Source organism: Quercus robur, chromosome 7 (genome assembly GCF_932294415.1).
Source record: "Quercus robur chromosome 7, dhQueRobu3.1, whole genome shotgun sequence".
Classification (NCBI taxonomy): Eukaryota; Viridiplantae; Streptophyta; class Magnoliopsida; order Fagales; family Fagaceae; genus Quercus; species Quercus robur.
Genome location: NC_065540.1, coordinates 29623024 through 29635765, shown reverse-complemented (window position 1 = coordinate 29635765; position 12742 = coordinate 29623024). Strand labels below are relative to the sequence as shown.

The 12742-nt window shown below is 37.5% G+C and overlaps 1 protein-coding gene across 4 annotated transcripts in view; it reads right to left on the bottom strand.

Moving 5' to 3' along the window:
- Nucleotides 1-12742, bottom strand: part of LOC126693063 (valine--tRNA ligase, chloroplastic/mitochondrial 2) — a 70401-nt gene continuing 57659 nt past the window's right edge. For 3 of the 4 annotated variants that reach the window (XM_050388923.1, XM_050388925.1, XM_050388926.1), the window contains 3 exons: nt 4221-4293; nt 3924-4090; nt 1-623 (listed from right to left, as the gene is read on the bottom strand). In XM_050388923.1, the coding sequence (XP_050244880.1) occupies nt 495-623; nt 3924-4090; nt 4221-4293 (369 nt within the window). In that variant the 3' untranslated portion in view covers nt 1-494. The remainder of the gene's footprint in view (nt 624-3923; nt 4091-4220; nt 4294-12742) is intronic. The other variant, XM_050388924.1, reaches the window with a different exon arrangement.

The following is a 12742-nucleotide window of genomic DNA, read 5'->3' as shown; positions in this document are numbered from 1 at the left end:
TGACAGATGATACCAAGCTTTGGAATCAAAAAATTGGCTGGAACAAGGGTTTAGTTGAATTTAAGCAAACTTCGTAATGTAATACGATTATTTCTTACAAAATTTTTGAAAATGCACCACGCAGGATATCAAGTCATCGACTAGTATATTAAAATGTTGCGAAGTGAATTAACTGTACATTGACATGGCCATGGCCACAACTTTGGAACTACAGGAACGAAGAATGTGTAGACATCCCATCACAACCAATTATCCACTGGTTTTAACTCGTATGTGAAGCAAGGTATAGAAGCTTTCATTAATGCAGACTTTCTAATATTTGTATGGAGCTTGTCACATCCGTAGCTGCCAAACGCTTAAATGATGAAGAGGGTGTTAATCTTCAATCTTGAACAGATAGAAACTAGAGTTTGAACAAGCAATGAGATATATCCAGTGACAATGCTGCCAAGAGGATTCAGGCTCAAAAGACATAATTCAGTCACTAATGAAGCCTATTTTGTGAGTAGAACACTTGATTTGAGAAGAGCTAGCCGGTTTTTGGTGAGAATTATTTTCTCTTCTGCTTCTGCTGCTTTTTCTTGGACCCCATGGACAACATCCTCTGGTGCTTTCTCCACAAACTGTAGAGAGCAAGATAGAAATTGTAAGAGACACACCACAATAATTATGACGGGGAAAACACCATGACAACTGAGTCGATGTGATATAAATTGGTTCATTCCCCATATTCCACCTTGCTATAGCATTAGCAAGACATAGTACATATTGAAGATGGGTGATAGCGTCCTAGTGGAAAATGATCAATTCCTAGCTCATTAAAACCAAAATAAAAAATATTAGCCGTTTGGACTTCTGGGGAATGAAAGGAAAGGGGTCCTCCATTTATAATTTGGAGAATAGGCAGAAAAACATCAATAAATGAATTGGCTATAAGAGATATAACATTCAATCTAGAAAGAATTTGGCTAAGTGGACCCACCAGCTAATAGCTGATGCCAAGAAAATATGCAGAATGCATTAAGTAATTTAAGTGATTTAACTAGGTGGCAGCCACCTTGTTTCCTCCCTTTTTATAGTGAAAGAGATAACCCAGATGGAAGACCGAGCAGTGCATCCCACTATGCCAATTGTTTCAAACTAGGATTTTTTAGCTTGCTCACAAAAAAATAAAATAACCAACAACGTTTTAGGTGTATATGGATTAACCTTAAAATAGTTAAACCCAGCCAAAACTCAAAAGTAGCCCAAATTGGAATTAGTCTCCTCCATTATATATCCTTTCGTAGTACAGTATTAGTTTAGCACCGTGTTTAATTTTCTCAGTCATTGTAGATAACCTGAAGGCTTATCAAGGCCTTCTAGATCCAAGGTAATTCCCAAAAATTATCTACATAACCTAATTCCTATTTCAAACTTCAGCAACATGTTTCAAGTTTTCAGAGTGTATAGCACATACCACCCCATATGGTGTGACCTACACCTTTAAAAGGTCACCAAAACAGAAGAGATTATACAGAATGGTCAGTTAGCCAAAGTAGTGCTCATAATCGTGAGGTGGTTGTCTTACACCCTGGAATGTCTTTGCAGTAAACAGAAGAAACAGACAAGTCCCTTGTGTCTGTCACTTCCCAGGAACAGCTGAACAGTTAACAGTAGTGGGAGATGATGAAGCCATGGAAGATTAATTTTGCATTACTTTGCAAATTCGCCTATTCAAAAATTATTTTATGGAGTCCACATGTGAAGTCCAGTTAAAGTGAAGGTCATGGGATTTTGATGGTCTAGGTATGAGTCTTTTAGGGTTAAAACAGTTTTTCATTTGGGTTTTATTTTATGAGTTATGGTCAATTTTATTTTATTTTTTGATAAATAACGGAATTGTATTAAAAAGAAGCCCAGGTACACCAGGGGTGAACAAGGAAAACAGTACATCAAACACATAAATTTCAAAGATCAATTATTACTAAAAAATTAGAACAAGGGAAAAGATTAAAGGAAGAACTCCACTCTAGCAAGGTATGAAGAAGAAGAGATTTAAGATCTGAAGTAGACCGCTCCTTCCCTTCGAAACATCTTGAGTTCCGCTCTTGCCAAATACACCATAGGACACAATGAGGGACAGCCCTCCATAAATCAATGCTCCGATGCCCACCAAAGGAACCTTGCCAACTTGAAAATAAATCAGAGACACCATGCGGCATAACCCATTGAAGACCAAAAAGAGCCCACACCATAGACCATAAATCATAAGCAATAGGACAATGAAGGAGAAGGTGATTCACCGATTCCCCACTCTTTTTACACATATAGCACCAATCAACAACTGTGACATCTTTATACCATAAATTTTCAGTAGTCAAAATCTTACCTAATGAGGCAGTCCACAAGAAGAAAGCAACCCTAGGAGGGACCTTTGAACGCCATACAGGTTTCCAAGGGAAAGAAATGTCAAGAGTAGAGGAAAGGGAGAGATAGAACTCACTCACTTTAAAATTCTTATTCCCTATTGGTTTCCAACAAAATTTGTCCTGACCTTCACCATTAAGGGGCAATAAATTGATAAGATCTAGAAAAGTGTAAAAATGTTTAGTTCCCCAGTCTTGGGGAGCTCTAGAAAAAAGAAGATCCCAGTGAAGCCTTTGGTTAGGAAAGTGCATAACATCTGCAATGGAAGACTCCTTATTACAACTAATATTATAGAGTTCCGGAAAGGCCTCTTGGAGAGTACAGCTCCCACACCACAAATGATGCCAAAATTTAATTCTGTCGCCAACACCAACCTTGAATTGAATAGATTTTGAAAAGGCTGGCTAGCTTTGTCTTATGGTTCTCCAAAGACTAACACCATAAGGATTAGAGACTTCTTTTGTACACCAACCTCCCCAATCATTCTCATATTTAGTCTCAATAACACGCCTCCAGAGATGGGTTGTCTCTCTTCCATATCTCCACAACCATTATCCCAACAAAGCTTGATTGAAGGCTCTCAAGATTCTAACACCCAAACCGCCAAATTGCAAGGGAGAACAAACCTGGGCCCATTTTACTAGCTAGAATTTAGGAGACTCATCTATCCCACCCCATAGAAAATTCCTTTGAAGCCTCACAATATGAATAGCAATATCCATAGGGGAAAATCTGTAATTTCCGTAATACCTACGAATTAAGGGTATTTTGGTAAGTTGCTTTAGTCTAGAATTTTCTAGGGCATTCTAGGTTTCTTAGGTTTATTTTCTTTGGGTACAAGTATAGTATTTATTAGGCTTTATTAGTAGTCCTATAATAATAGAAATCCTTTTAATGCTAGTATAAGAGTCTTTATATATATTGTGCTCAATGTATTCAAGGAGGTGGAATGAGTTGATTAATAAAATTGAGTGTTTTGAGCAATATGCACATTGGCCTTTGTTGGTTCTTTCTCCTCTCTTCTTTCTTTCTAAAATTACTGTTCATGAGAACTGTTCACAAAGCCCCTAAACAGCTCTATTTTCTCTCTCGAATACACAGACAAATTCCTTAATTCGTCCTACATCAGGGGAAGGCAAGCCAAAGAATATACTAAGAACCCAATGTCACTTGAGAGGTTAATCGGATTCCGTACCATGTGTGGTTAGTTCAATTCTTATGGTTCTTCTCTTCATGGTAAACTGATGGGCAGATACACAGCGCTAGGTCTGATTATGATGTTAAATTATAAGACTTTATTAAATTTGGAAGCTTTTGACTTTTCTCATTTCTTCTCTTCAATAAAGATAGGAATTTGAAATGATGATAAGAAAGAAAAAGCATGATGTGTCTGTATCGTGCATGCAGTAGCATACTGCACTGGTAATTTAATTCTAGTGCCTTTATTAGTTTAGCACTTTGAGCTGATGCATATAAAAGTGAAGGGCATTAACAATAAGTAAAAAAGTTCATACTTTAGGAGAACTTAGGCGTGCTTTAAGTCTATCATACTCAGTCTGCATCTTTGAAAGGCGCCTAGAAAGACGTTCAACTTCAGCAGAGATGTCAATCATATCAGCAAGAGGGAGATACGCCTCTAGTCCTTCACCAGCTACTAAGTGGACTGATTGTTCTGCATCCCCTGAGGTATTACATTCCATCCATTGGGAAAAATGGTTTAGCACTTTGTCTTAGAAAAAGGGCCAAAAAACTTATAAAGTACTTATCCAGCTCTTGGCCAAGGGGAAAACAATATTTGGAAGATAACATGCCTGGAGGAGAATTTGTAAAATGGACATTTTGTGCATCTAGCCGGGAGAGAAGTGCTAAAACCTCCTTTTCTTCCTGCATAACACGAATACATACGTAAATGAACATCTGTGGAAGACTAATGAAAAGTCACACTACCAAGTAACCTCTAATGACTACCAGGTTATCAAACAGGGTCAATTGGATGGCTCACAGGCTAACTGACAGAAGCATAATACCAGGATTTCTATTTCAACAAGAGACCAGCATACACCAGATCCAAGACAACAATATGGAGATGGATCAAATTCAAAAAGTACGTAAATCAGAAAGAACATGGTAAAAAGATTTGTCAGGCTACAAAGAGAAAGGTAAATCCAAATCCCCCAATGTCCAAAGATTGATTACCAGGTTATCAACCTAACTCAATCACGGATATCTCGAGAACATTAGGATGACTGGAGGTTTATAAATGACAAATCAAATAGCAACTTCTTCATGCAGTAAATTGTTTCCTTTCCTCATTCACAAAAAGCACACAAGGATCAGACAAGCATTTGTAACTAAAAACCATATCTGAATGTTCTGCTCTTGGACTCCAAGATCCCACAAAAATCATATATAGTCATCATACACATGCACAAGGGTTCCATGGAATTTGGGAGAGATGGTTGGTGCCTCACCCCCCATTTTTGGAGAGGCTCATTCCAAAAACTTGAACCCACCACATTGCTTGAATGAACACTTTCCATTGCCTCAAGGTTTGACCTCTTTTATGATAAATAAAATAGCTGTAGGAATTACAATTTCACATTTAGAGTGTCTATGAATTTTAAAACTAAACAAGAATGAATTTTAACACTATCATCTAATTATAAAAAATATCATAAAAAAGATTGCTTGATCTTATAGATTGGCCATTCAATTCTAATAGAATTTCTACTATTTCGCTCATGCCCAATTGTCCACAAGACGCACAAAGGAGCTGCATTCCAAGCTTTAGAATCTTTATGGATCTAAGAATCTGGAAAGCACGGCTATGGCTAAATGGTTGCCGTAACCGTGTTGGACGTGAACGCAACACGGTGTGCAGCTGGGACACGGCTGCACATGTCCCAGACTTTTTTTTTTGGCTTGTGACAAATTAAATAAAAAAAAGACTTAATTTACAATACAAGCCTGAAACGGTGCGTTTGCGGGGCAGAACTTCAAAACAAAAGTCCAAAACCTAAAATGCTAAACCTAAATCTCAAATCTCTCTCCCAATCCCTCTCCTTCTCTCACTTCACTCTTGGTCTCTGTCCTACAGCAAAAGCAGCAAAGTCTATCGACGAATGCAGTGAAGTACATCGGTGAAAGCAAAGGCCAATGGTCGAAGGTACGTTTTCTGTTGCTTTCTCTTTCTCTCTTTCTATTGCTCGATCAATCTCTCTCTTTGGCTCACTCTCACTTTCGCTCAATCTCCCTCTATTTTCCTTGCTTGAGTTCATGAGTTGCTTTCCTAGGTTATTTCCTTGCTTGAAGGTTGAATTGTTGAGTTGATTACTTAATTGAAAAAAATTATGTTGATCGCTTATTTAGTTATTATAAAATTTTCAAAATATTTGTAGGTACTTAATTTTTAATGGAGGCTACTAGCTCATTATGTTCGAATGAAGCTCATCTTTGGAAATATGTTACTAAATTGGAAAAAGCTAGTGGTTCTGGAACAAGTGGAAACACATCTTTTAAGTGCAACTATTGTGGTATGCTGTTCACAGGATCCTATTCTAGGGTTAAGGCTCATTTATTTAAATTATTGGTCATGGTATTAGAGTGTGTTCAAAAGTGACACCAGAGCATAAATTTAATGCAAAAATTGCAAGACGAGGTTAAGAAAATTAGGATAGAGAATGATAAAAAAACGTCAAATTCCCTTACCCCCCTTCCATGGGCCTCTTACCTCATATCGGGAATGAGAAGGTGACTCAGGACAACCAAGACAAAATTGAAACAACAATAAAATAAAGAGATATGTCCTAGGAGTCAGCACTTAGGCCTTGCTTGGAATTAGCACCAAGAGCGGAAACCACTAGGAGTTAGCACCTAGAGTAGACCTGGAGTTAGCACCAGACCAAAAGAGACCAAACGGCCATTTTTTCATTCATTAGAATATCAACTATCTCCTCAAGAAGTACAATAGGTTGCATATAAAAGATTGCTAAATCCTAATTCTAATTGGCTAGGAAACCCTAATTGCCTTATTACGAAAATAAGCTTGCTTCCAAATTAAAATACTAATAGCCCAATAAACTAATAGGAACTAAAACATTAAAATACAATTGACTTGCAAACATAAATAATATTAAATAATAATTTTCTTGCATCTTCCGCATCATTCTCCTCTGGTTGGAGAAAACTCAACCTTGAGTTTAAAGCATGGAAGGATTAGGACGCTGACAAATAACACTTGCTTCAAGTCTGAAATCACCTTAGGGAGCATAGGGAAAAGAAAAACCTTGAATTCCACCACATCAAACTCATTTGGAATAACAAAATCAATGTGTGGAATCAGTATAATCTCTTCTTGAACCTTATGAACCATAGGAAGCACTGTGGTTTCAACCTCTTTGACTTCACCAAGATGTAGATCTTCAAGGACTGTGGAGGGTGGATCAGAAGCACGTTCAACAACTTCAACTTTCACATCATGTGCACCCTCAAGCTTGCTGGGTAGTTTTTGAGTGAGTGCCATTATCTTTTCTAGTTGGGCATTAATCCTAGTGATTATTTGCTCCCCCAATGTCCACGAAATAGGTGAAACATTTTGATTTGCCTTCCTTACCATAGCAAAAAGTGAACTAATAAGATCCAAGGAAATGTCTTCACTTTCATCTATGACCAGATTCATAATTGTTTCTATGGCTGAAAGTACAGCAGGTGGATGGTTGGACCTAATTATCTTCAAGAAACTTTGAAACATCTCAACAACCAATGCATCACACTCAAGATCTAGCATCACCAAGCATAACTTGACCTTTGCAATGGTATCAAGAATTGAAACCACCTTCTTATAAGAGCGAGTAGACACATGAGACATATTATCAAATGCTGCCAAAATCAATTGAAATATTTCTTTCATTTGCTCATCCTTATATGGGGCATTTGGTGCTGTTATCCTTGTAATCTCAATAATACAAGATAAAATTGAAACCTTCACATCCATTTCAGCATGTCGCAAAAGTTTATTAGTGATCGGTGCCTTCACTGAGGGTAAAAGAGCATCTCTCATTGATTTGGATGGTTCTTGCTCCACATATGCTAACAAATTTTCAACTTTATCAAGAAGAGTGAGGAGATCATCAATGGAGGAAGGAGGGTTAAGGAGTGTATTCCCAGCCGTCTTAATCTCCTTCTCAAATTCTCTATCAAAGGCAGTCATTTTCAGCTCAGACTTGGAGTCACAAAACACCGATATGGAAAATTTCTGAGAAGTAGAAGAACACTAGATGTGCACGGGTTGCTGTGATTATCATGGAATAGGCTTCTAGAACTACTCTCAAATAGTGGCTGGGACTGGGCTGGTTGACAGGTTGGGATTTCGTGGGCTGGGTCTTGTACTTTTAAAAAAAAAAGAAAGCTGATGTTGTAAAAGGTGGGTTGGGGGCTTGTTAAAAAAAATGGGTTGAGTCTTTTTTTTAAAAGGCTGGTAACTGGTTTGGTTAAAAGCTGTCCGGTTGGCAAGTTGGGTTCGTATTCTTTTATGGGGTGAAACAAGTGTGTATTGAGAGTGAAATAGGACGCTAGTGCTGCTAGGAAGAAAGAACTCAGATGGAACTCAGATGGGACGCTAGTGCTGCTAGGAAGATAGTTGATATTTTGATAAATGAAAAAATGGCCGTTTGGTCTTTCTTTGGTTTGGTGTTGACTCGAAGTCTATCCTAGGTGTTGAATTCTAGTGGTTTCCCCGCTTGGTGCTGACTCCAAGCAAGGCCTAGGTGCTAAATCTTAGGTCATATCTCTTTATTTTATTGGTGTTTCAGTTTTGTTCTGATTGTTCTGCGTCAGAAGGGAGCAGTAGTAGTTTTTGGATGCAATGTAGGATGGTAAGAAGAAGAAGGTGAATGTTAATCTCCTTTGGAGAAAGTATTCCAGAATGTTGCTAAAGCTAAATTGGACAATTGCTAGGATGTTCTATACCAGTGGGCTTCCATTTCACTTTGCAAGGAACCCAAATTATCGTAATCCCTATGCATATGCAGCTACCCATAACATACCAAGTTATGTTCCTCTTGGGTACAATGCATTAAGAACAACACTTTTGCAAAAAGAAAGAGCTAATAGTGAAAGGATTTTGAAACCAATTAAGGACACTTGGATTGCGAATGGTGTAAGTTTAGTTTTTGATGGGTGGATAGACCCATAGAGGAGGCCTCTTATTAATTTTATGGCTACATCAAATGGGGGTCCAATTTTTATAAAGACAATTGATGGGTAAAGTGAGTACAAAGACAAGCATTATATTGTTGGGTTATTGAAGGATGTTATAAAAGAGATTGAACATGAAAAAGTTGTCCAAGTCATCACTGATAATGCTAATGTGATGAAAGCTACTGGATCTCTTATTGAAGGTGAGTTCACCTAGATATTTTGGACACCATGTGTTGTCCACACTCTTAATCTAGCTTTGAAGAATATTTGTGTAGCAAAAAACACTGAAATAAATGAAGTTACAAATAAGGAATGAGTTGGATTACACGTATTGCTAATGATGCATTCTTCATACTTGTTTTTATCATGAACCATTCAATGAGGTTGGCAATGTTTAATGAGTTTTGTCCTTTAAAACTACTTTCTGCTGTTAAGACTAGATGTGCTTTGGATATTGTTGTGCTTGAAAGGTTGAAGTTGATAAAAAGATGCTTTCAAACCATGATTATTAGTGACCAATGGTCTATCTTATAAGGAGGATGATGTTGGAAAAACTCAAAAAGTAAAAGAATTGATTTTAAGTGATCCTTGGTGTGATGTAGGGCATTTCAAGTTGTTGCATTCTAATCCTCTTGTAAATAGTTAGTTAGTTAGACGATTGCTTAAGCATCAGCTATTAGGATTTGGACACTTGTCAAGCATCTAGAAGGCTCCAATGCCAAACAACTAGTATAAGTACCACATTGTAGTTACTTTGTGATTAGTTTTGAATGCAATTACATAGATTAGCCTAGTGCTATTTTCAAGAGATGGATTTTTCTTAAGAAGGTTTGTCACACCTTGTTCACTGTTCTAAGCAACTCTCATTTCCCTTAATCAATTCTAAGCCTAAACAGCAGCCCCCTTAGAATCCCTGCATTAAATTGGTATCAGAGCCAATTGGTAGTGAACGATGGTGTTTGAGAAGGAAAGGAAGGACAAAGGGATGAAAGTAGTGGTTCCAGAGGCAGCCTTGGAGACTCATGCAGCCAATGATCCAGAAGTTTTGGAGCAGCACTTTGCCTTAGAATATGAAGTGGAAGCGTTGAGGAGACAAATCCATGCCTTGACTGAGTAGGTTCAAAGGGACGAAATACAGCAGCCAAACAACCGTGATATCGTGGAAGTGAGGCATCAAATGAAGAAAGCTATGAGGATCCTTTTGCCCAAAGCCCAAGGATATGACATGGAAGGAAAATTCCTGTTCTGCAACCAGGGGATCATGAGCAAAAGTGGGAATCCAACTTCAAGATTGAGTTATCTGAGTTCTATGGTTGCTTTAATCGTGAAGATTTTGTGGACTGGATTAACCAAGTGAAAACAATCTTTGATTTCCATGAGGTACCATACTACAAGAAGGTGAAATTGGTAGCAAATAAACTCAAGGGCAGGGCATTTGTTTGGTGGAGGCAATTGCAGGTCCAAAGAGTGAGAATGAGAAAAGGAAAGGTGCAAGAATGGTTCAAAATGAAGAGACAATTACAAAAGCAATTCCTGCCTTTCCAAAATTTGCATAGGAAGCCTCAAGAAACCAAGTACCAGCAAGTGCAAGTCCTTGGCAGCAATCTTGGCCAACCAAGAATGATTATTGGCAGACCAAGAAGGACAAGGAAAATGCAGCAAAGTGTTTTATTGTTAATGCGGTACCTGGTCTACCAAAGGCAGCTATTGCATGCAAGCATGGCACAAGGAATGGAATTTCAAGTGTTACAATTGTGGAGGACAAGTCTATGAAGCCCCTAACAAGTGCAAGCCAGCCATGCAGTTGGAAGGAAAATCCTTGATGGTGGAAGGGATTGCGTATTGCTGATTGAAAGCAATAAAGTGAAGGAATACATTCAAGAACTAGTGTATGATCCATTTGTGGAAGAAGAAGTAGATGCTAATATAGAGGAAGAAGGAGGCGAAGTTAGAGTTTCAAGAGGGTTCTTATCAATCAATAGCTTTCAAGATTGTGTTCTTTATTATAAGAAGACCATGAATGTTTGTCATCTCTTACTTGCAAGTGGAAGGCCATGTCAACATGATAGGAAAACTACCCATGGTGGAAGGTGTAGCGCACACATTATGTACAAGATGGTACATCCCTACTATTTGCAACCAAAGAAGAGGAAAGTAAACCCCAAGCCAATGGTCAAGATGAAGGTTGGTTCAGTTGTGTGGGACTTCGCTGTGCAGAAGCAGCAGCTTTTTGTGTGCTGCAAACAGTAGAAAACTCATTACACAACGCAACTGCATCATCCTAGAAGGCTAAAAATTCATACAAATCTTGTGGCAACCAAGAGCACTTGAGGTCAAGTGCTTCTAGATGCAGGGCATTTCAAGTTGTTGCATCCTAATCCTCTTGTAAATAGTTAGTTAGATGATTGCTTAAGCATTAGCCATTAGGCTTTAGACACTTGTCAAGCATCTAGAAGGCTCCAATACCAAACAACTAGTATAAGTACCACATTGTAGTTACTTTGTGATTAGTTTTGAATGCAATTACATAGATTAGCCTAGTGCTATTTTCAAGATATGGATTTCTCTTAAGAAGGTTTGTTCATACCTTGTTCACTGTTCTAAGCAACTCTCATTTCCCTTAATCAATTCTAAGCCTAAACAGCAGCCCCCTTAGAATCCCTACATTATGGTGGGATGTTGTTGATTATATCATTGAATTCACAACACCTATTTACTATTTATGATATGCTTTGAGCAGTTGACACAAATAAACCTTGTCTTCATCTTGTGTATGAAATGTGAGATTCAATGATAGAAAAGGTGTTGGCATGAAGGCTTGCAAGAACATTAGTATTGCTCATTTTGTTAATGTGGCGTATGATATACTCATTGATCGATATTGTACACCACTACATTGCCTAGCTTGTTCCTTAATTCCTAAGTAAGTACCTTCATTTTTAATTTCCTTAATTCCCTCTTCTAGTAAAAGGATTGCTTCATCTTCCATTTTTGTTTTATTTTTTTTTTAATTTTTTTTTTTTAACTTCATCTTCCATTTTTGTTTTTTTATTTTTAACTGGGTAGTATTCTGTGGAATCACTTTCAGAGAATCCAAAGAACCTCCCTCCACATTAAGATCATGAAATTTTTTTAAAAAGGAGCAAGTGTTTGGAGCGATACTTTGAAGATGAGTATGAATTAACAGTGGTGAAAGTTGAGTTAGGTACATTTTTAGTGGGGAGGTTTCCTTCACCAGATGCCTTGAAGGATAGGTAGCTCTTACATCCCTTGGTTTGGTGGTAATACCATGGGTCTTCATTTCCAAGGCTTCAAACCCTTGCCTTTAAACTTCTTAGACAACATCCTCATGTGCTGAGAGGAAGTGGAGCATATACAAATTCATTCATTCTTTAACAAGGAAAAAAAAAGGCTCTTGCACATGCTGGGGATTTGGTATTTGTGTAGTCTAATCTTTGAATTTTGTCAACGCACCATGAGGAGTATGCCCTTGTAGCAACAAAGTAGTGAAATATTGCAAGAGATACTTGGAATGAGAATGACATACATGGAGGGGTTGGAATTCTTGAGATTGCTACCCTTACACTTGATGAGCTAGAATTGGAGGCCAATCTTATTGGGAATGCTACTAGTAGTGTTGCTATTAGTGAAAGTGAAGTTTGTAGTGAAGCTATTCATGTTGAAGATAATGAAGTTTGATTGTCTTGAACACTTATATTTTATTTATTTTTAGTTTCAAACTTTTAATCTTGTATTCTAATTTTAGAATATCATGTAATGGTTATTCACTTTATTATCTACTATTGCTCTTAAGTTGATATATGTTTACCATTATATGAAAAAAAAAATGCTTAGCAATATATAGAAAATAAAAATAAAAATATATTTAATAATTAATTAATATAAATATTCCCACTACACCCGTATCCTACTTTTTCAAAAATTGCCGCATCACCATACTGTATCTGCACCCATAGCTGTGCAAGTGCTTACTAGCTAAGAACTTCCTTTCCAAGAGCTTAGCATTTGAACCATCATCCTCAACAAAACTCCAAATAGCATCCGCAGGAAACACCAAATATATATAGCCATCAAACAATGGAGTAACTTCCGTTGATTCCCCACTTTTCTTGCA